The following is a 22,820-nucleotide window of genomic DNA, read 5'->3' on the forward strand; positions in this document are numbered from 1 at the left end:
TTGTGGTTGCTAATCACATGTTAAACAATGATGTACCACTTTTAATTAGAAAAATAGTGACGATTGGCCGGGCATGATGGCTCACGCCTGTAATCCCAGCACTTTGGGAGGCCAAGGCAGGTGGATCACCTGAGGTTAGGAGTTTGAGACCAGCCTGGCCAACATGGTGAAACTCTGTCTCTACTGAAAAAACAAAAATTAGCCGGCGTGGTGGCAGGTGCCTGTAATCCCAGCTGCTTGGGAGGCTGAGACAGAATTCCTTGAACTGGGAAGCAGAGGTTGCAGTGAGCCGAGTTGGCACCATTGCACTCCAGCCTGGGCGACAACAGCAAAACTCCACCTGGAGAAAATAAAAAAAAAAAAAAGAAAAAAGGTTGGGTGCAGTGGCTCACACCTGTAATCCTAGCATTTTGGGAGGCCGAGGTGGGTGGATCGTCTGAGCTCAGGAGTTCAAGACCAGCCTGGGCAACACGGTGAAACTTTGTCTCTACTAAAATACAAAAAATTAGTCGGGTGTGGTGGCGTGCACCTGTAGTCTCAGCTACTTGGGAGGCTGAGGCAGAGGAATTGCTTGAACCCGGGAGGTGGAGGTTGTAGTGAGCCAAGATCGTGCCAAGACTCTGTCTCAAAAAAAAAAAAAAAAAAAGGAAAAGAAAAATTAGTGGGACATGGTGGCACATGCCTGTAATCCCAGCTACTCAAGAGGTTGAGGCAGGAGAGTCGTTTGAACCCAGGAGGCAGAGGTTGCAGTGAACTGAAATTGCGCCACTGCACTCTGCCTGGGTGACAGAGTGAGACTCCATCTCAAAAAAAAAACATTGACATTGGTACAAGCCATAGAATTTATTCGTATTTTACCAGTGTAGACTCATTTGTGTGATGTGTGTGTGTGTGTGTGTGTGTGTGTATAGTTCTATGCAATTTTATTACATGTGTAGCCTTGTGAAACTACCCCCTTAATCAAGATACTCAAACTGGACCATCATCATGGGTCTCCCTCTTGCCATTCTTTTATAGCCACATCTCTTCCCTCTTTGTCTTTAACTTTTAACTTTTTTAATTGTTTTATTTTATTTTATTTTATTTGAGACGGAGTCTAGCTCTGTTGCCCAGGCTGGAGTGCAGTGGCCGGATCTCAGCTCACTGCAAGCCCCGCCTCCCGGGTTCACGCCATTCTCCTGCCTCAGCCTCCCAAGTAGCTGGGAGTACAGGCGCCCGCCACCTCGCCCGGCTAATTTTTTTTGTATTTTAGTAGAGACGGGGTTTCACCGTGTTAGCCAGGATGGTCTCGATCTCCTAAACTCGTGATCCGCCCGTCTCGGCCTCCCAAAGTGCTGGGATTACAGGCTTGAGCAACCGCGCCCGGCCAACTTTTAACTTTTTTTAACCTTACATTTTTCTTTCTTTCTTTCTTTCTTTTTTTTTTTTTTCTTTTTTTATAAAGACAAGGTCTGGCTAGGCACGGTGACTCACACCTGTAATCCCAGCACTTTTGGAGGCCGAGGCCGGTGGATCGTTTGAGGTCAGGAGTTCAAGACCAGCCTGGTCAACATGGCGAAACTCCGTCTCTACTAAAAATACAAAAATTAGCCAGGCAGTAAGGCTAAGCGGGAGGCTGAGGCAGGAGAATTGCTTGAGCCTGCGAGGCGGAGATTGCCCCGGTCAGCCGAGGTTGTGCCACTGCACTCTAGCCTGGGTGACAGAGTGAGACCCTGTCAAAAAAAAAAAAAAAAAGACAATCTCACTCCTGGCCATTTACCCAAGATAAATGAAAGCATAGCTTCACACTAAGACCTGAATGTGAAAGTTTTTAGAAGTTTTATTCATAATTACCCAAAACTGGAACAACCCAAATGCCCACCTAATAGGAAATGGGTAAACAAATTGTGATGCATCTATACAATGGAATACTATTCACGACAAAAGGGAATGAAGTACTGATACGTGCTACAATGTGAATGAATCTCAAATGTGTTAAAATGAAGAAAGCAAGGTGCAAAAGACCTCATGAGTGATTCCATTTATATGATACCTCTAAAAAGTCACAGCTACAGAAATCAGATCAGTGGTTGCCAAGCGCTGGGGTTGGAAAGAAGATTAATTACAAAGGGGCATCCTAAAGGAATTCTGTGGGGTGACGCTTATGTTCTCTATCTCAATTGTGATGGTTCTTACACAAATATATACATTTGTCAAAAACTGATCAAAGTATACATCTAAATTTTATGTAGATTTTACCTTCATCAACCTGAATTTAAAAAATAAGTATGATACACAAAGGTCCTTTTTGGTAGCTTACACAGCATTCTTGTGTTCAGCAGTGCAAAGTGGGCATAGCTGCGGTATAAAGTCAACATTTCATAGAGTTGCAGAACTACAAAGTCAATGAGTGGTCAGGCAAGGCAGGTCTGCTATGCTAAGGTCAAGGCCCTAGTTGAGAAAAGCTGGGATCCTGAAACATGGGATAAGGACATCTGGGTGAAGGACCCCTGAAGACTGTGGCTCTGCAAACTCTCAAGCCCTTAGAGGCTGCAGAAGTGCCTCACCCCACAACAAGTTGAGACCTTTGCCCAGGAAGGAGGACACTGCAGAGGCCTCTTTTCTTCAATACAACAAGTGTCCCCTCAGAATACTCTCTCTTCTCCTGGTGCCAGATGGATAAACAGACCTAAATCCCAGCATACCACTTCTAAGGACATGCTGTGCCTAATGATGGAAGAAAAAGATCACATCCCAAAACAGCTAGAATTAGCCACCATGGACTGGCAGAAGCCAAGGGAAGAACTCCTGGGATTTCATGTTGAGGGTGTTACATCAAAGAGGCCAGAATATAAGACTGGATGAGCAAGACTTCATAGTCTTGGGACACTGTCTTAGGACACTGGATTTAACACCGTGTCTCTTAGGAGATAGGCAGATTCATGTCTGCGTGGTTCTTGGAAGCACGAAGAAAGTGATGACCCTACAGAAAACATTCTCCAAGGAAGAAGCACTGAAAAAGCAAGTAGGCAAAAATGACCTGGGCAGCCAGTGTTATCCAGCCTTTGTCATTAGTTGCCCCAGAATTAGCATGACCTGCCCATGAATGAAGCTGCCACAGAAGCAGAGCTGGGCCCAACAGCATGAACTCCCATGATCTAGCTATGGCTGCCTCTGAACATCCAATCTTCCAGCAATAGATCCCAACGCTGACCCTCCTATATGGCACTATCTCCTGAGGAGACCAAATTGCCACTTGGTGACAAATTGACTACATTGGTTCCCTTTCCTCATTGGAGGGCCAGTGATTAATTCTTATTGGAATAGATAGCTATACTGGTAAAAGTCTGCATTTCTTGCCCACGGAGCCTCAGCCTGCTAAGCTCCCTATTTGGAAGCTTATGGAATATCTGATCCACAGGCATGGAATCCCACACAACTTAACATCCAACAGGAGACGCACTTCACACTAAAGGAAGCCCATGTCCACAGGGCCAACTTGTTGTACCACAACCATCCAGAAGCAGCCAGCCTGAAAGAGCACTGCAATAACCTTCTTACTGCCCAACTTCAGTGCCAGCCCAGACACAATATTCTGTAAGAGCGGGTGTCATCCTCCAGGATGCAGCATATGCACTGAATCAAAGACCTGGGGAGGCCTGTCCTCACGCATGCAGCTGTGTCTCCAGTGAGAAGAATGCATGGACCCAGGAACCAAGGGGCAGGAGCAGGAGTGCCTTCCTTTCTACCATCTTCTCACCCCTTCTAATGACTCAAAGGGGACATTTTCACTTCCTGGCTGCACAACTGTGGTCTCTGTAGGGTTAGAGCTCCTGGTCCTCAAAGTGGGTGCACTCTAGCCAGGGAGCAAATCCAGAGTTCCATTGAACACAAGGTTAAGGCAGCCTTCCAGGGCACCTTGGGCTCTTTGTCTCCAGAGACCAGCAAGTGAGAAGAGAAGTCACCATCCTGGCAGGAGTAATTTATCTTGATCAGCAAGCAAAGGTAAGAACATTTTTATACAATGGGCAGAGGCATGGTGTACATATGGAACTCAGGTGACCTACCTGGGTGCCTCTTAGTATTCCCATACCCACCTGTACTGTGAAGGGACCCCTTTGTATAGCAACTTTGGCCAGAGATTACTCACGACTCAGCCCCTGCAGTAATGTGGTCTGGAACACGTCACCAAGTAAGCATCCAAAACTTGCAGAGGTCATAGCCAAGGGTAAAGGGCATTAGAATACATAGTGGAGAAGAGAGGAAATGAGTGCCAGTTGCAACTCCAAAACTAACCAAGGAGATGGGGGTTGAGGTTCATCTGACCTCCCTCTTCTGAGCTTCTCCCCAGGAAGCAAAGCTCACAGTAACTGTGAAGGAGCAGCTCCCTGATCATGCAGGGGAAAATAGTTCACATGGGGTGAACTGCAGTGGTCTTGGATTTGTGCCATTCAAATCTCCCTTCAAGAGAGTCTGTTGCATAGAGGATAGTTAGCTGACAGCCTCCAGCTGCAGAACCTTCTGGATCCTGTGCAACATGCACACACTCACACACTGAAACCATGCTGTCTTAAAAGATTGAGCATGGCAGGGATACTAGAGCCTGACCATTCCTGCCTAACGCAGGACTCGTCTCATGGCAAGTCTTTGCTTTGTGGTTTCTTCTTGAACAGGCTGACTTTCTGACAGCTGCACAGGAAAACAGGGTGAGAGTAGGCTCTTCTCACCCTTCTCTCCTTCCCTCTCTTGTTTCTTTCATAGGCGTCAGACCTGACTTACAGTCCGAAGGGTTTCCCTGCCTGCTCTTGCTCCCTTGGTCCTTTATCTTTCACAGGCACTTCCCCCAAGAAATCTGCTGTGTTTCTAATTCTATCTTGACCTCTGCTTCCCAGAGGGAGAAGTATCCTGACAATCACCCTTTCTTACACCTGATCCCAATGGGAACCCAGCTTCTATGCAAGCAGCCACATAATTAAGCTCATCTGTCTCCTGTAGAGTTGGTTCTGATTACGCTACTAAAATTAAAAGCAAAGTTTAATATTCCTCTACATTTTCATGCCAAGAACACTTAAATTATTAAAATTCGGGGAAAAAGTCCATTTACAGAAATATAATTATTTATATTTTAGCAAAACACTGTCCCACGAAGTGGGTACATATGTAAAGCATCTGCTCTAGAACTTTCCAAAACATCCCCAAACAGGTTTTAATCTATTTCTTCAGGTCTCGTCAAGTTTTCCTATTTCCACAACTCCTGATTCTAAAACATACATGTCAATTTTTCAACCCTATAACATGTTAATAAAATTTTAATTTTTCACCTGTTGAAAAGGAAACTACCATTATATAAAACATGAATAACCTGACAGTTTTGGAGGGGCTTGTGTCATTATATGTAAATGGTTTCAAGTGTTTTAATTTCATCCATGATCAGACTTTATGCCAATAGAGAGTAAGGTCTGTGCCTTATATTTCATGTATCCCTCTGGGCCCCAGGAACTCTGCCTGTGCTTAACTAGTTTCAGGCTGGGTGTAGTGGCTCAGGCCTGTAATCCCAGCACTTTGGGAGGCCGAGGTGGGCAGATCACCTGAGGTCAGGAGTTCAAGACCAGCCTGGCCAACATGGTGAAACCCTGTCTATACTAAAAATACAAAAAATGAGCTTGGCCTAGTGGCAGGCACCTGTAGTCCCAGCTAGTCAGGAGGCTGAGGCAGGAGAATGGCTTGAACCTGAGAGGTGGAGTTTGCAGTGAGCCGAGATCATACCACTGCACTCCAACCTGGGTGACAGGGTGAGACTCCATCTCAAAAAAAAAAAAAAAAGTGTCAATAACCAACTAATTTATTTAATCTCTCTCCATCCTTTCCTTTCTTCTACCACCACTCTAGGATAATAGCCATTATACCTCTTGAGTCCAATTCATTTTTTTCCTTTGTTTTTCTTTTTTTTGCTGTTGTTATTTAGTTTTTATTTCATAATCATAACTCAACTCTGCAATCCAGCTAGACATGGAAGGGAACTGCAGCAAGAGCACAAAGATTCTAGGATACTGTGAGCAAATGGGGTGGAGGGTGCTCTCCTGAGCTACAGAAGGAATGGTCTAGTGGTTAAGATAAAACCTAAGTCAAATTTATTAGAGTTGTCCACAGTCAGCAATGGTGATCTTCTTCCTGGTCTTGCCATTCCTGGACCCAAAGCGCTCCATGGCCTCCACAATATTCATACCTTCTTTCACCTTGCCAAAGACCACATGCTTGCCAACCAACCACTCAGTCTTGACAGTGCAGACGAAAGACTGGGAACCATTTGTGTTGGATCCAGCATTTGCCATGGATAAGATGCCAGGACCTGTAGGCTTTAGGATGAAGTTCTCATCATCAAATTTCTCCCCGAAGATGGACTTGCCACCAGTACCATTATGGCATGTGAAGTCACCACCCGACACATAAACCCTGGAATAATTCTGTGAAAGCAGGAACCCTTATAACCAAATCCTATCTTTCCAGTGCTCAGAGCATGAAAGTTTTCTGCTGTCTTTGGAAACTTGTCTGCAAACAGCTTGAAGGAGACATGGCCCAAGGGCTCGCCGTCGATGGCGATGTCAAAGAACACAGTGGGGTTAGCCACGGCTGATAGTACCGGGCTCCCGACGGCGGGGGCGTCTGCAAAGCCTCTTTGGTTTTCTTTTCTCAATATGCCTAAATATTTAAAATTATTATTTTTAAATTATATCAGCAAGTCTACTTATTTTAAAAAGTAAAATATATACATATATATATATATAAGAATAACGTTAATAATCTTCTTGCAGTCCCTTCCATCCTCACCCCAAAAACAAGCAATAGTAACAGCTCGATGTCCCTTAGTCCATATCTTTCCTTATGCTTGTACAGACCTATAAAAATTGGTATATTTAAGTATAGTATGTTTTATGATTGATTAAAAAAAATCACACTTAAGCAATGTGGTTTTTTCATCTCTCTGTCTCAATAAGTGAGACTCTGGATCAATATTTTTAAAAACTACATCATATTCCAAGTTATTGGTAAAACCACAAAGTATTCAGTTCACTTATTCCTGAGTTCTAATGACATTGAGTGTATTGTCATAATATTATAAAACACATGTTTCTCTTCTGTGCATTCCATGTTCATATTCTTTATTCCTTATATTTAAATTTCTAAACCATCAGAACCTTATTTTTATGAATGGCATGAGATCGTGTTTTCTTCCAGATTGATAGCCAGCTTATATTTAAAAAATTAACCTTTTCCCACTGAATATTTTTTATATTTTTTGTCCTTATATATACTTTATGTTTTATATTTTATGTTCTTATATATACTTACATATATACTTACATATATTATATATACTTATATGTATTATATATACTTATATATACTATATATTATATATACTATATATAGTTACTTATATATAATATTATACTTACATATAATATATACTTTTATATATTATATATACTATATATACTACATATTATATATACTAATATAAGTATATATATATACTTATATACACTTACATTGATTTTGGGATCAATTTCTGATCCATGGATACATTTTTATTCATCTTTTAATGTTGTTTTGATTATACTGACTTTATCATATAGGTTAATATTTGGTAGGGCAATTCTCCCTGTTTCTATTTTTTATTTTCATAGTTTTCTTGCCTATTCATTTATTTTTTCATTTGAACTTTACGTTCATTTCATGTACTTTTGTAAAATGACTTGCTATGGTTTGAATGTTCGTGCCCTCCCCAAATTCCTATGTTGAAATCCTATCCCCCAAGGTGACAGTATTAAAAGGTAGAGCTTTTGGGAGGTAGCTAGGATGTCAGGGCAGAGCTCCCATAAACAGGATTAGTCCCTTTATAAAAGAGGCCCAGCCGGGCGCGGTGGCTCAAGCCTGTAATCCCAGCACTTTGGGAGGCCGAGACGGGCGGATCACGAGGTCAGGAGATCGAGACCATCCTGGCTAACACGGTGAAACACCGTCTCTACTAAAAAATACAAAAAAAAAACTAGCCAGGCGAGGTGGCGGGCGCCTGTAGTCCCAGCTACTTGGGAGGCTGAGGCAGGAGAATGGTCTAAACCCGGGAGGCGGAGCTTGCAGTGAGCTGAGATCCGGCCACTGCACCCCAGCCTGGGCGACAGAGCAAGACTCTGTCTCAAAAAAAATAAAAATAAAAATAAAAATAATAATAAAAGAGGCCCAAGGGAGCTTGCTTGTCCCTTCCCCCGCTGAGGGCATAACAAAAAAGCACCATAAATAAACAACGAAATGGGCTCTCACCAGACACTGAACTGCCTGTGCCTTGATCTTGGACTTCCTAGTCTTCAAAACTAGGAAAAGTCAATTTATGTTGTTTAGTAGCTATCCAATCTATAGTATTTTGTTACAGTGGCCAAAATGGACCAAGACATAATTCAATGTGATTCTAGTGGGAATTGCATCATAGTTATACATTAATTTTTCTAGGAATTAACATTAACACTATCCTTTCTGGAGTACCAGCATGTCTCTCCACTTGCTTAGATCTTGTTTTCTGTCTTTAAAAATTACTTAATATACAAACGTTCTTAGCCATTATTGTTGTTGTTTTCGTGTTTTGTTTTGTTTTTGTATTTTAGTAGAGACAGGGTTTCACCATGTTGCCCAGGCTGGTTTCAAACTCCTGAGCTCAGGCAATCCACCGGCCTTGGCCTCCCAAAGTGCTAGGATTATAGGTGTGAGTCACCACACCCGGCCTATTGTTGTTTTTAATCATGATTTTTATTTTTATTTTCTATTTTTATTTTTTTTCTTGAGATGGAGTCACCCAGGCTGGAGTGCAGTGGCACAATCTTGGCTCAATGCAAGCTCCACCTCCCAGGTTCACGGCCATTCTCCTGCCTCAGCCTCCCAAGTAGCTGGGACTACAGGCACCCGCCACCATGTCTGGCTAATTTTTTTTGTATTTTCAGTAGAGATGGGGTTTCACTGTGTTAGCCAGGATGGTCCCAACCTCCTGACTCGTGATCCGCCTGCCTAGGCCTCCCAAAGTGCTGATATTACAGGCGTGAGCCACCGCACCCAGACATTTATTTATTTATTTATTTATTTATTTTTGAGATGGAGTCTTGCTCTGTTGCCAGGCTGCAGTGCCGTGGTACAATCTCGACTTACTGCAACCTCCGCCTCTCAAGTTCAAGCAATTCTTCTGCCTCAGCCTCCCAAGTAGCTGGGACTATAGGTGCATGCCACCACGCCTGGCTAATTTTTATAGTTTCAGTAGAGACGGGTTTCACCATATTGGTCAAGCTGGTCTCGAACGTCTGACCTAAGGTGAGCCACCCACCTCAGCCTCCCAAAGTGCTGGGATTGCAGGTGTGAGCCACCACGCCTGGCCTTACCATGATTTTAAAGAAGATATTTCAAATTTAAAATTGTGTTATTAAATATTTCAAATATACAGAGAAATATAAAAAATAATATTCCGAGCAACATGCACCCTCATCTCATACTTACTAGATTTTAACATTTTGACATATTTATTGAATGTGATGACATTCTTTCATCTTCCCCCTTTCTAGATATGTGACTAGTGTCTAGAAGCCAGTGTTTATAATTCCCAAACATTTAAACATTTTTTAAATGTATTTTTGCATTTCTAAATAATAGATAATGGTTTTATATGTATTCCTAAGCAATATATAATGCTTTTATGTGTTATTTAAAAAATAAATTTACATCCATGACTAGTTATTCTTCCTACTGAGAAAGGCTAATTTTTATGTGCTGTATATATATATTTGACATATATATATATTTGACATATCATATTTTATTATTTATTGTAGTATTTATCTTATTAAAATCTTAGATTTTCTCTGTTCTCTATTATATACAAAAATATGCAATTTTACCTTTTTTGTACAATATACATACCAATTTTTTTTTTTCAGTTTAATTAGCTAAACATTTTAAATAATGTTGACTAACACTGGGGAAAGCAGCAGTTTTTCTTATTCTTGATTTCAATGGAAATTACTTTAGAAATTCTAATATAATGTTTCTGTTGATTTTTATAAGCTTGTCATATTTAAGCAAGACTTTTAACTTATTTTTTTTAGGATAATGTTTGGCTGAATCGTCACAGTGATCTGAAGAGGGATGTATTAGACCGTTTTCACACTGCTGATAAAAACATACCCGAGACTGGGAAGAAAAAGAGGTTTAATTGGACTTATAGCTCCACATGGCTGGGGAGGCCTCAGACTCATGGCAGGAGGCAAAAGGCACTTCTTACATGGTGGTGCCAGGAGAAAATGAGAGAGAAGCAAAAGCAGAAACCCCAATAAACTCATCAGATCTCATGAGAATTATTGACTATCATGATAATAGTACGGGAGAGACCAGCTTCCACAATTCCGTTACCACTTCCTGGGTCCCTCCCACAACACGTGGGAATTCTGGGAGATATAATTCAAGTTGAGATTTAGGTGGGGACACAGCCAAACCATATCATTCCACCCCTGGCCCCTCCAAATCTCATGTCCTCCCTCATATTTCAAAACCAATCATGCCTTCCCAAGAGTCCCCCAAAATCTTAACTCATTTCAGCATTAACCCAAAAAGTCCGCAATCCAAAGTCTCATCTGAGACAAGGGAAGTCTCTTTCACCTACGAGCCTGTAAAATCAAAAACAAACTAGTTACTTCCTAGATACAATGAGGGTACAGGTATTGGGTAAATACAGCTGTTCCAAATGGGAGAAATCGACCAAAACAAAGGGGTTACAAGGCCCATGCAAGTCCGAAATCCAGTGAGACAGTCAAATTTTAAAGCTCCAAAATGATCTCCTTTGACTCCATGTTTCACATCCAGGTCATATTGATGCAAGAGTTGGGTTCCCATGGTCTTGGGCAGCTCCACCCCTGTGGCTTTGCAGGTTACAACCTCCATCCCAGCTGCTTTCATGGGCTGGCCATTGAGTGCTGCAGCTTTTCCAGGCACATGGTGCAAGCTGTCAGTGGATCTACCATTCTGGGGTCTGGAGGACAGTGACCCTCTTCTCACAGCTCCAGTAGGCAGTGCCCCAGGAGGGACTCCGTGTGGGGGCTCTGACCCCACATTTCCCTTCTGCACTGCCCTAGCAGAGGTTCTCCATGAGGGCCCCAGCAGCAAACTTCTGCCTGGGCATCCAGGCATTTCCATACATCCTCTGAAATCTAGGTGGAGGTTCCCAAACCTCAATTCTTGACTTCTGTGCACTCACAGGCTCAACACCACATGGAAGCTGCCAAGGCTTGGGGCTTCCACCCTCTGAAGCCACAGCCTGAGCTGTATGTTGGCCCCTTTCAGCCACAGCTAAGTGGCTGGGACATAGGGCACCAAGACCCTAGGCTGCACACAGCACAGGGTCCCTGGCCCCAACCCACAAAACCACTTTTTCCTCCTGGGCCTGTGGGCCCAAGAGGGAGGGTCTGCCATGAAGGTCCCTGACATGGCCTGGAGACATTTTCCCCATGGTCTTGGGGATTAGCATTAGGCTCCCTGCTACTTATGCAAATTTCTGCAGCTGGCTTGAATTTCTCCCCAGAAAATGGGTTTTTCTTTTCTATCGCATAGTCAGGCTGCAAATTTTCCAAACTTATGCTCTGCTTCCCTTATAAAACTGAATACCTTTAATAGTACCCAAGTCACCTCTTGAATGCTTTGCTACTTAGAAATTTCTTCGGCCAGATACCCTACATCTTCTCCCTCAAGTTCAAAGTTCCGCAAATCTTTAGGGTGGGGCAAAATGCCACCGGTCTCTTTGCTAAGACATAACATGAGTCACCTTTGCTCCACTTCCGAACAAGTTCCCTGTCTCCATCTGAGACCACCTTAGCCTGGATTTTATTGTCCATATCACTATCAGCATTCTGGGGCAAAGCCATTCAACAAGTCTCTGGGAAGTTCCAAACTTTCCCACATTTTTCTGCCTTCTTCCGAGCCCTCCAAATTGTTCCAACCTTTGCCTGTTACCTAGTTCCAAAGTCACATCCACATTTTCAGGTATCTTTTCAGCAATGCCCTACTCTAAGGGTACCAATTTAATGTGTTAGTCCATTTTCACACTTCTGATAAAAACATACCTGAGACTGGGAAGAAAAAGAGGTTTAATTGGACTTGTAGCTCCACATGGCTGGGGAGGCCTCAGAATCATGGCGAGAGGTGAAAGGAACTTCTTACTTTGGCAGCAGCAGAAGAAAATGAGAGAAGCAAAAGGAGAAACCCCTGATAAACCCATCATATCTCATGAGACTTATTCACTATCATGAGAATAGCACAGGAAAGACCAGCCCCCCTGATTCAATTACCTCTCCTTGGGTCCCTCCCACAACGTGTGGGAATTCTGGGAGATACCATTCAAGTTGAGATTTGGATGGGGACACAGCCAAACCATAACAAGGCAGGAATTATTATTAACCCATCTTCCCAATAAGGGAACTGAGGCTGAAAGGAAGGGATTTACCCAGAATCACACAGCTGGGAAATGAGCAAGCCAGGACTTGCCTCAGGTATGATGACCCCAAAGTCCAGGCATACCCTTAGCCCCCAGGGAGGGTGGGGCTTTGCCCATCTGCCTTCACTGCCTGCCCTGTCTTGCAGGAATTTCTACAAGGATTATCAGCAGCTGGAGCTGGCCCGTGAGACACAGAAGGAGGTGAAGAGCTGGAAGTCCTCCTTTCTGAGGGCTGGCGTGTACCTTGAGTGTGTTGGGGTGAGCAGCAGGGCAAGGAGAGGAGGGGCAAGCTGCTGATACTAGGGGGCCCTGGGGCACCATCCACAGCGATGCCAAGTCATGCCATGTCTCTGAGCCCTTATTTGACTCAGAAATAACCAGGAATCCTCCCCACTATCTACTCTGGGGGTGAGATCAGAGTTAAGTTTTCTGGTCCTCCCATCCTTCTCCAGTGGCAGTTTTGTGTCTCCCTCTCTGCCACAGATGGCATTTCCTGCATGCCCTTTCTATGATGCTGGTTTCTTGTTGTGGGGAAAAGAAAGAAAGATCAGACTGTTACTGTGTCTATATAGAAAGAAGTAGACATAAGAGACTCCATTTTGTTCTGTATTTGAGATGCTGTTAATCTGTGACCCTACCCCCAACCTTGTCCTTGCAAGAGACATGTGCTGTGGTGACTCAAGGTTTAATGGATTTTGGGCTGTGCAGGATGTGCCTTGTTAAAGAAGTGTGTGAAGGCAGCTTGCTGGTTAAAAGTCATCACCATTCTCTTAATCTCAAGTGACCAGGGACACTTACACTGCCAAAGGTCACAGGGACCTCTGCCTAGGAAAGCTAGGTATTGTCCAAGGTTTCTCCCCATGTGATAGTCTGAAATATGGCCTCATGGGAAGGGAAAGACCTGATCGTCCCCCAGCCTGACACCCGTGAAGGGTCTGTGCTGAGGAGGACTAGTACAAGAGGAAAGAAGGCCTCTTGGCGGTTGTTGACAGTTGAGATAGAGAAAAGCATCTGTCTCCTGCCCGTCCCTGGGCAATGGAACATCTCGGTGTAAAACCCGATTGTATGCTCTGTTTACTGAGATAGGAGAAAACCACCTTATGGCCAAAGGTGGGACTTGCTGGCGCAATGCTGCTAAAAGGTTTATGGAGATGTTTGCATATGCATATCAAGGCACAGCATTTTCCTTTAAACTTATTCATGTCACAGAGATCTTTATTCGTATGTCTTACTGCTGATTTTCTCCCTACAATGATCCTATTATCCTGCCACTCCCTTATCTTTAAGATGGCAAAGATAATTATCAATAAATACTAGGGAACTCAGAGACCAGTGCCCTCTTATGCTGAGCACCAGTCCCCTGGGCCTACTTTTTCTTTCTCTATACTTTGTCTTTGTGTCTCATTTCTTTTCTCAAGTCTCTAGTTCCACCTAATGAGAAACACCCACAGGTGTAGAGGGGTAGGCCACCCCTTCATCCTGTGACTGCTTTCTCTTTTCTCCCCTATTTCACTGTGGCACTGTCTAGAGGAGCCTTAGAGTTGGGGTGCAGTGTCCCAGCTTCACTCAATCTCTCCCCTTTTCCCCGCTGTGTGTGTCTACTTTGGCTGTGCTCCCTGGTGCCAGCAGTGGTGGCAGTGTTGGTGTGTGGGCCCCCCAGGACGAGAAGAAAGTGAGTGTGACCTTCTCTTGCTTCCTGCCAGGCGTCTGCAGCCTGGCACCAGCTCTGGCCAGGTCTTTAAGCAAAGGACCTGCAGATGTTGTTTTCTCATTTCTGGATTGGGAAATTGAGGCAAACTCTGGGTACTACAGTCAGAAACAAGATGAGGCTGAATCAGGGGAGTCTGGGGTCCTGAGAGATATAGGGATGGGCAGAGACCTGAAACCCTTTAGAGCATGTGGGGATCTGGGTGTCTGTTTAGGCCAGTTGCTTCTCTCTCTGCATCAATGTTCCAGGTACCCTTGCAGGAGATGCCTGGAGCCTGGCGACATGGCCTGTGTACCCTGATGCCCTGTGTTCTTCATGACAGGCCAGCAAGACCGAGGGGAATGGCTCCGATAGCTTCATGCACTCCATGGACCACAGCTGGAGCAGCAAGTGGAGACCATTCAGAACATGGCCATTGTCAACAAGAATGTGCAGGACCTCATGCCCAAGACCATCATCCACCTCATGATCAACAACGTGCATGTGCCGCCTCATGGGGGTAGGGAATTCCTGTGGCATTGGGGACCCAGGTGGCCATGTTGGCCTGGGGGAGATGCGGACCAGCCTTGTGGGACCATCCTCAGAAAGGGAGGCACGGTCCAGACCAGAGTTGTCCCATAGAAATATAACGTGGGATTACAGTGGCTCGTGCTTGTAATCCCAGCACTTTGGGAGGCCGAGGTGGGAGGATCACTTGAGCCCATGAGTTCGAGACCAGCCTGGGCAACATAATGAGACCTCATCTCTATATAAAAACTTTTTTAAATAGCTGGGCTTGGTGGTGGCACGTGCCTGTAGTCCTAGCTACTCAACAGGCTGACGTTGGAGGATCACTTTGACCCCAGGAGTTTGAGGCTGCAGTGAGCGATGATCTCGCCCACTGTACTCCAGCCTCGTGACAGAGCGAGATCCTATCTCCAAAAATTAAAAACTGAGTAGACAGGTGTCCTGGTGGCATGATAGATCCTAAGTCCCTTCCCAGAACTGTGACTTTGGACAGGTGACTCTTCCTCTGGACCTCAGTGTCCTCATCTGAGTGAGAAAAGGGCAGTGGGCAGGCAGATCTTCCAATCTAAGCGGTGTAGAAGCCGCCTGAAAAGCCATACTCGGGGCTCCAAGTCCAGCACACATTCCCAGCAGGGCCCCGTGGGGCGGCCAGAGCAGCAAGGCATCAGGTTCCAACCTCCTTCCCCCTTTACTCTCAGACCAAGGAGTTCATCTTCTTGGAGCTGCTGGCCAGCCTGTACTTGAGTGGGAACCAGAACATGCTGATGGAGGAGTGGACAGAGCAGGCACAGCGGGGAGACCAGATGCTGCGCATGCACCACGTGCTGAGGGAGGCGCCCAGCACCATTGGTGACATCAACACGACCACTGTCAGCACGCCCACGGGCGCCCGTGGATGACTCCTGGCTGCAGGTACAGAGCGTCCTGGCCGCAGGTGCAGAGCGTCCTGGCCTGACGCAGGCACCAGGGGGCTTCCCCGACCCCTTTGGCCCTCCCCTGGCAGGTGCCCTCGCGCTCCCGCCCGGGGTCCCCAGGTGAGTAGGAGCTGAATAGGGCGGGAGAGGCCGCCGGACGGACGTGGCCAGGAGAGAAATGGGGCTGGATTCCAGAGTATCGGACCTGGTAGCCAGAACTGGCCGTCTCCATCCCAGGCACTCGGACCGTGGGTGCTGGAGCCCTGAGTGGCCGAGAGCTGACAGAGCCTGCCCCCAAAGGAGTACTGAGTCCCGGAGGTGGTCGTTTTTAGGGAGGGGGCTATGGGGCTCATCCCACCTGCCCGCTTCTTTCCAGCACTTACATGGTGCTTCCCTCCATATTCACTCTTGGCAGCTGCCCTACACCTTGCATTCCTCCTCCTTTCTTCTTCTGTGTGTGCTCCATCCTCCATTCCCTCCAACTCCTCTCCCAGCCCCTGGGGAGCCTACCTCAGGTCAGAGAGTCTGAACTCCGATCTGCTCTGGTTGTGTGGATTTCCTTCAGCTACCCTGATGTCCCCACTTCCAAGTCCTGACTCCTTTGAGCCATTCCAAGGGGTGTCCGGCCACTGGCCCACAGGAGCAGAGACCAGGCTGTGACTGTGTGACCATCAAGGTGTGTTATGTGTGGGGGGGAGCTTGCACACGAGTGTGAGTGTGTAAGAATGGCACCCAGGCCTGGACCAGGACAGGAGCCTGGGGGCCATGGGCAATCTGATATTTTCCTCCACCCCCACCACGCCCACACCCCCGCCCCACCCTACGGGATCTAAACCAATATAGTAGGGCTGGCTGCAGGGGCAGGGACAGGAGTGTCTGAAGCCTGCTTCACTTCCGAAGATTTCTAAGGAAAAGCGTTCTGCATCTTTTGGCTTGGACTTGTTGACCCATGGCCCTCTTGCAAGGACATTCACTCCGATTCCCAGTGTGCCCTGTTTCCACTGGCCACGTTCTCTAAGGAAGAACAATAGCATCTGTTTTTGTCTCCAAATGACTGTAGGGTGGGGCTGTGGGTCCAGCGCCCATAAATCAAAATGAGGCAAGGATTGGGGCTTGCTCTATGATGCTCTGATGACCAACGGAGATGGGTAGAGGCAAGCAGCATGGTATTGGGCAAGAGCACTGGACTGGGAGTCCAGAGATGCTGCTTCACCCTGGGACTTCAGGCAAGTCCCTTTCCCTTCCAGAGCCTCAGCGTCCTTTCTATCAAATGATTTCTTTCTGCCTTTCTCCCAGAGTGGCTGTGGGGATCAAGGGAGACAGTGGCCATAGGGATGCTGTGTTAACTGTAGATGTGGCCATAGGAGCACTTTGCTAACTACCAACGTGAGTTCAGACTCTTCAGGGTATTTGGCACCCAGGTCTGTGGTGAGGTGTGACATATGGGATGTAAGGTTTGATGCCTGCTCCAACTCTAGTCTTACACGCAAGCAAAACATTTGGCAAGTCATGACCCTGCCTTGGTGAAAAGGGCAGTCTGGGAGAGCTTCTTTAAGACAGCCTGGCTTCAATGCAGTCCGGGGCATGACTGAGAAAGAATTACGTGGCGAGGAATTGGAGGGTATTGGGTAAAGAGGCTGCAGTGTGGCAGTGTGGGCAGAGGTGTAGTGTGGGCCGCATCCAGGACAGCTGCTGGCCAAAGCAGGGAACAGAGACAGAATGAGGAAGAGCTCTGTGGGGAGGGTGGGGGGCATAGGGTGGAGAATCTTCGAAGTCTGAAGAGTATGAGTTTTGGGGCTCAATGCTGTAGGCCGTAGGGAGCCATGGAAGGCTCTTAAGTGGGTCAGACTCTCTGACCTGAGGTAGAGAAATGACAGCTGGACATTAGCTGTCTCCTGTCTCCTGGACATTAGCCCTGTCTCCATGAGCAGCACAGGTGGTCCTCTGAGCACACCAGGCACGAGTGTGCAGGGAGCTGGCGCAAATGCCTCTGTGTGAAGGCAAGCTTCTGTGTTGTGACTCTGCCCACGTGTATGGATCAGTGTGCCGAGTGGCTGCACACCCAGCTCCGTGCCGGCCAGTGAGGGTGCTGGGCACTGGGAGGTGGGGGGGAAGGAGGCGTGTTAGGCCACTGTCTCCAAAAGGCCTCTGTGAGTCCACATGTGCTTCTGGAGGAAGGAGCCCTGCACACCGCAGACACGGAGTGTGCTTCCACAAAGGAGCACTCAACTGGGAGTCAGGCAGGCTGGCCACTAATCCCAGTGCTGTGCGACCTCGGGCAGGCCCTGCACCTCTCTGGACCTAGGTTTTCTTGTCTGTAAAGTGGGGGAAGGCTAGAATGGCTGGTAAATGCTCAGCTCTGTGAGCCAGCTGAACCCGTTTTGTATCACCCGTAAGGAATCACCCATAATGGGGGAGACTAGAGCCACTCTAAACCTAAAGCAGGATTAGATGGTACACGGAGCTGAGCATTTGCTATTTTAACTATGTGTTTACTTTCATGGATATATTTCATGTGTATATTTTCACATATATGTGTATATGTGTGTGTCTGTGTGAGTGTGTGTGTGCACATGTGTATGTGTACATGTGTGAGGGTATTTGACTAGTATATCAGACCCTGATTTCACAAATATGGCTAAAGACGAGGCTAAAACACATACTTAAATTTTAAAAGTAAGCTGATTTCTAAAAAACACTAAGAAGAGTTCCGGTGGCATGTGAGTGTGGCAAAAGTCCTGATGAAAGTCGACAAATGGCTGCAGCCCTAACCTGAGTGTCCCTGTCCCCTTCCTGCCTAAGGGACAGTGGATTCAGGGCCCTGGCCTCCCTGGAATGAGAGATGTACAGACTGGGCCCCAATCTCCCACTGTGTCCTCACAACCCCAAGACAGAATGCCCTGCAGATTGGCAGGAGACCTCACTGTGGGGCTCATGGAGCCAACCCTCCCGGTCATGTAGGGTCCAGTCCTACGGGGCTTAGCGGGTGTTCTCCCCGTATGCAGAGACGAGAGATTGTAATAAATAAAGACAGGAGACAAAGAGATAAAGAGAAAACAGCTGGGCCTGGGAGACTACTACCATCACAACACAGAGACCAGTAGGGGCCCCAAACGACTGGGTGCGCTGATATTTACTGCGTACAAGACAAGGGGGCAGGGTAAGGAGGATGAATCTTCTAAGTGATTGACAAGGTGAAGCAAATCACTTGATCACAGGACAGGAGGCCCTTTCCTCTTAGGCAGCCGGAGCAGAGAGAGAGAAGGCAGCATACATCAGCATTTTATTCTATGCACTTACAAGATCAAAGACTTGAAGACTTTCACTATTCCTTCTACTGCTATCTACTACGAACCTCAAAGAGGAACCAGGAGTACGGGAGGAACATGAAAGTGGACAAGGAGCGTGATCACTGAAGCACAGCACCACAGGGAGGGGTTTAGGCCTCCAGATGACTACGGGCAGGCCTGGGTAATATGCAGCCTCCCACAAGAAGCTGGTGGAGCAGAGTGTTCCCTGACTCCTCCAAGGAAAGGAGACTCCCTTTTGCGATCTGCTAAGTAATGGGTGCCTTCCCAGACACTGGCGTTACCGCTTGACCAAGGAGCCATCAAGCAGCCCTTATGTGGGCATGACAGAGGGCTCACCTCTTGCCTTCTAGGTCACTTCTCACAATGTCCCTTCAGCAGCTGACCCTATACCCGCCGGTTATTCCTAGGTTATATTAGTAATTAAAAGGTAATGATTAATAATGTTTATAATAATAATTGATAATTATCCATGATCACCTCTATATCTAATTTGTATTTTGACTATTCTTATTCTGTTTTCTTTGTTTTGCTGAAACAGTCTGTGCCTTCAGTCTCCTGCCTCGGCACCTGGGTAATCCTCCACTCACAGGGCCACAGGGCCACGGGCCCTATGAGATCTCTGAGGCCACAGAGCGTGTCCACACACGTGACCTCCAGGGTGATTTGGGCCAGGGCACAGGAATGGCCCAGGCAGCGGTGGCCTGGGCGTGGGCAGAGGTGGCTCAGCATCGCATCTCCTCAGAGGGGCCATCTGAGACGGCTGGACCCATGAAGGGGCTTCTCCCCAGTACCCACCTGTCCTGTCCGGGAGAGAACAGCCAGCCCCACAGCCCCAAATGTCTCTGTCCTCCAAGAGGCTGGATGTGAATCACAGGAATTTACAGCCCGGCCTGGCGTGGGATTTATGAGTCTGCCTCCAGCCGGGGCTGGCGGGGAGTGGCCGCTGTCAGCCCCCCATTGCCGCTGATGGATGAGGCTGTTTCCTGCAAGACAAGCTTCCCTCTGTGGCAGGCAGTGGAGGGAGAAGCATCCAGGCCCTTGGGCCAGCCCCATACCTGTCCCAAAGCCGGATCCCTCGTGCCTTCACAGTCCACACCTCCCCTTGATCCCTAGCCCTACACACTGACACGCAAGCAGGAGGTGCACCCAAGGGGTCCAGCTCTTAGCCAGAACTCTGCCATCTGCAACCCTTCCCCATGACCTTCAAAACCCTTCCCTCCCAGGGCCCAAGCCTTGGGACCTGCCCAAGATGGGACATGCCACACTCAAAGCCAGAATGGATCTCTGAGGTAGCCCAGAACACACACACACACACACACACACACACACACACACCCCAGGGTCCAGAGAGGAACGGGCCTTGCCGGAAGTCACCCAGCAGCACAGTGGTGAAGCCAGACCCCAGCCCACAAGCCCCCTGGACTGGTCATTTCAGTGTCCGGTCACAGTGGACTGTCATATGGCCACGGGGGTAGTTTTCACCTCCAAATGCAGGCGCGTCTCCAGAGAAGAGACAGACCTGGGTTTGAGTCCCTGCCCCACCACTCTGTGTGTAAAAGTCATAAGCTCTCTATGCCCTTCCCTCACCTGAAAAATGGGGCTCAAAATAACCCCAACTTAGCAAGGCTCTTACAAGGTTCAAGTGAGAGGACGCAGGCAGAGCCGCAGGACAGAGTGGGCCCCTGGCACATGCTCCCTGAGTGGTGACAATGGCTCTCCACCATCTCTCGTGCCTCAAGGGGCTCCACTGACTGATTTGCTGCAGGCAGGAGGACAGTCATGGTTGGGTGGGGCAGGAGGAGCAAGGAGAGTTTGAGTGTGGGACTGCAGGGCAGGAGTGAGGCCACTTCCCACTGAAGGAGACCCTGGAAGGCTCCCTGGAGGTGGTGGCATCAAGCAGAGGATGTAGAACTGTTTCTCTTGCTCTGAAGCTGACTGGGGGCTTCTTGAGTGCCACAGGGATGGAGGGAAGCACCCTACCCTGAAAGCCCAGCCCAAGCTTCTGCCCTGGATGACCTAAGGAGGAGTCCCTCCTTTCTCTGGACATCCGAGAAATGGGGCCAGGGAGGACCAGACAACACTCCCTAGAGGCGCCTTTCTGCTCTGGCCCTTGTGCCAACTGAAGGTGGCCGTCCAGACCAACCCTCTGCAGTACCCAATTATTGCCACTGAGCGGCAGCAGGGAGTAAATCTGCGATCCGGCCTCCTTTCCCTGCCGGCCAGTCCCTCCCCCAGCACCTGGTGGTCTTTGCTCCTCCACCCGCCAGCCAGCTCGGCAGAGAGCCAGAGCTGAGGGTCCTTCACATCCAGACATCTGACGCTACCCGCAGCCCTGCAGAGAGCCAGCATGCTGGCTGCTTTCCAGACGGGCAAACTGATGGCCGAGAGGGGAGGACTTGTTCAAGGTCACATAAGAGTAAAGTGTGCCCACAGCAGAGGCGATGTGAAAGGAGACTGCGGTCACACGGATCTGGCTGGGATCCTGGTCCCCTCACTTCCGGCTGTGTGTCGTCGGGCAGGTCCCCCACCCTCTCTGAACCTCAGTTGATATAAGTGCTGAACACACGAAGCCACCGCTTTGTTTCCAGTAGAGTTTATGCTCCACGAGTGCGAAGACGTATCTGTCACTCACCTCAGCGCCCCCAGAGCCTGGCGCAGGGTGGGATTCGGAGAATAGCGCCTACCTCCCGGGGCCTGCCTGGCACTCAGCAGACGCTGTGTCTCCTCAAAACCCCCCCCATGGCCCTGGATCAGCCTCGCCTCGTTCCCCTCCCATCAGTCCTTCCTGCAGGACACCCACCCCCCCGGCCTTGAGGGGGGCTCCTGCTCACCTCCCACCTTGCTCTCTGACTCCCACCCCATCCCTCTCGGCCCCCTTTCTTTGTCCTGGCCTCTCCCTCATGTCCCTCTCTCCTGCCGAGCCCCTACTTGGTGCTACGCTGTGTTTACAAGACGATGACAGTTTTTATTTCTCTTCTGTCTCCCTTCCTCCTCTGAAGGGAAACGTGCTTCCAATCTTCCAGGAAAAAATGAAGGCTCCGGATGAGAAAAAGCAAACAAAGGACAGTGGGACTGTGGGCGTCCCCACCCCCGCCACCTGCAGACCCCACACACAAACCAGCGCCCGTGCCCGCGCCCGTGCAGCCCTCCTCTGCCAGGCCCCAAGAACGGCTGTTACTTTGGGGGTAATTGAAAATGTCAATCATTATTCTAGAGGATAAGCAAGTCACAGAGACACAGGGAGCGAGCGAGAGAGAGAGAGAGAGAGAGAGACAGAGAGAGAGAGAGAGAGAGAGAGAGAGAGAGAGAGAGAGAGAGAGAGAGAAGGGAAAGGAAAGCTGGTCCTGGGAGAGGATCTAGGGGAGAGAAAGGCCAGCTGGGAGGATGTGGATGCAGACAGGAAGAGGGAGCAGAGGGAACGGGAGGGGCGGGCGACTCTCCACCAGTGAGCAGGGCCATGGACTCAGGGGGATATGTCCTCCCACCAGCCCCCCACCCCACCCTGAAAGGAGCCAGGTGCCAGGAGCTCCTGTTTAGGCCTCCCATCCCTGAGCAGCCCCGAGGGTGGGCGTCTCTGTGTGCTGGGAGCAGGGGTGGGCACTTGGCTTGTCTTCATGGAGATGCCCTCTCACAAGCACATGTACAGTGCCCAGAGGCCAGGCCCGAGGATGGAGGGCTGACAGAAGCCAGTGGTCCCCTCTCCTGTGGGAATGCAGGTACTCTCTGACCTCCCTCCCATCACCCATCCCACCTCTCTCTGCATGTCGGGGCATCTCATGGTTTGTGGACTTGCTTCTCCAGGGCAGCGGGGGGCACCAGTGAGCCTGGGTGGGCATGTATCTGTGCATGAGATGAGATGCCTGGGAGAGAGGGACAGGGCG

At 48.2% G+C, this 22,820-nt stretch overlaps 1 protein-coding gene across 19 annotated transcripts in view; it reads left to right on the top strand.

Moving 5' to 3' along the window:
- The window catches only part of LOC105490980 (dynamin-1-like), a 65,069-nt gene extending 44,315 nt beyond the window's left edge, over positions 1-20,754 (top strand). For 17 of the 19 annotated variants that reach the window (XR_011626330.1, XR_011626325.1, XR_011626326.1 and 14 more), the window contains one exon: positions 10,122-10,374. Coding sequence is in view for 2 of the 19 variants with exons in the window: in XM_071100951.1 (XP_070957052.1) it covers positions 10,122-10,222; positions 12,646-12,757; positions 14,530-14,676 (360 nt within the window). In the remaining 17 variants the exon portion in view is untranslated. Of the gene's footprint in view, positions 1-10,121; positions 10,375-12,645; positions 12,758-14,529; positions 14,707-15,412 lie in introns of those variants that run through there. The other 2 variants (XM_071100951.1, XM_071100950.1) reach the window with 2 other exon arrangements.
- Positions 20,755-22,820: the final 2,066 nt, after the last annotated feature.

This window comes from Macaca nemestrina, chromosome 7 (genome assembly GCF_043159975.1).
Source record: "Macaca nemestrina isolate mMacNem1 chromosome 7, mMacNem.hap1, whole genome shotgun sequence".
NCBI classification, from domain to species: domain Eukaryota; kingdom Metazoa; phylum Chordata; class Mammalia; order Primates; family Cercopithecidae; genus Macaca; species Macaca nemestrina.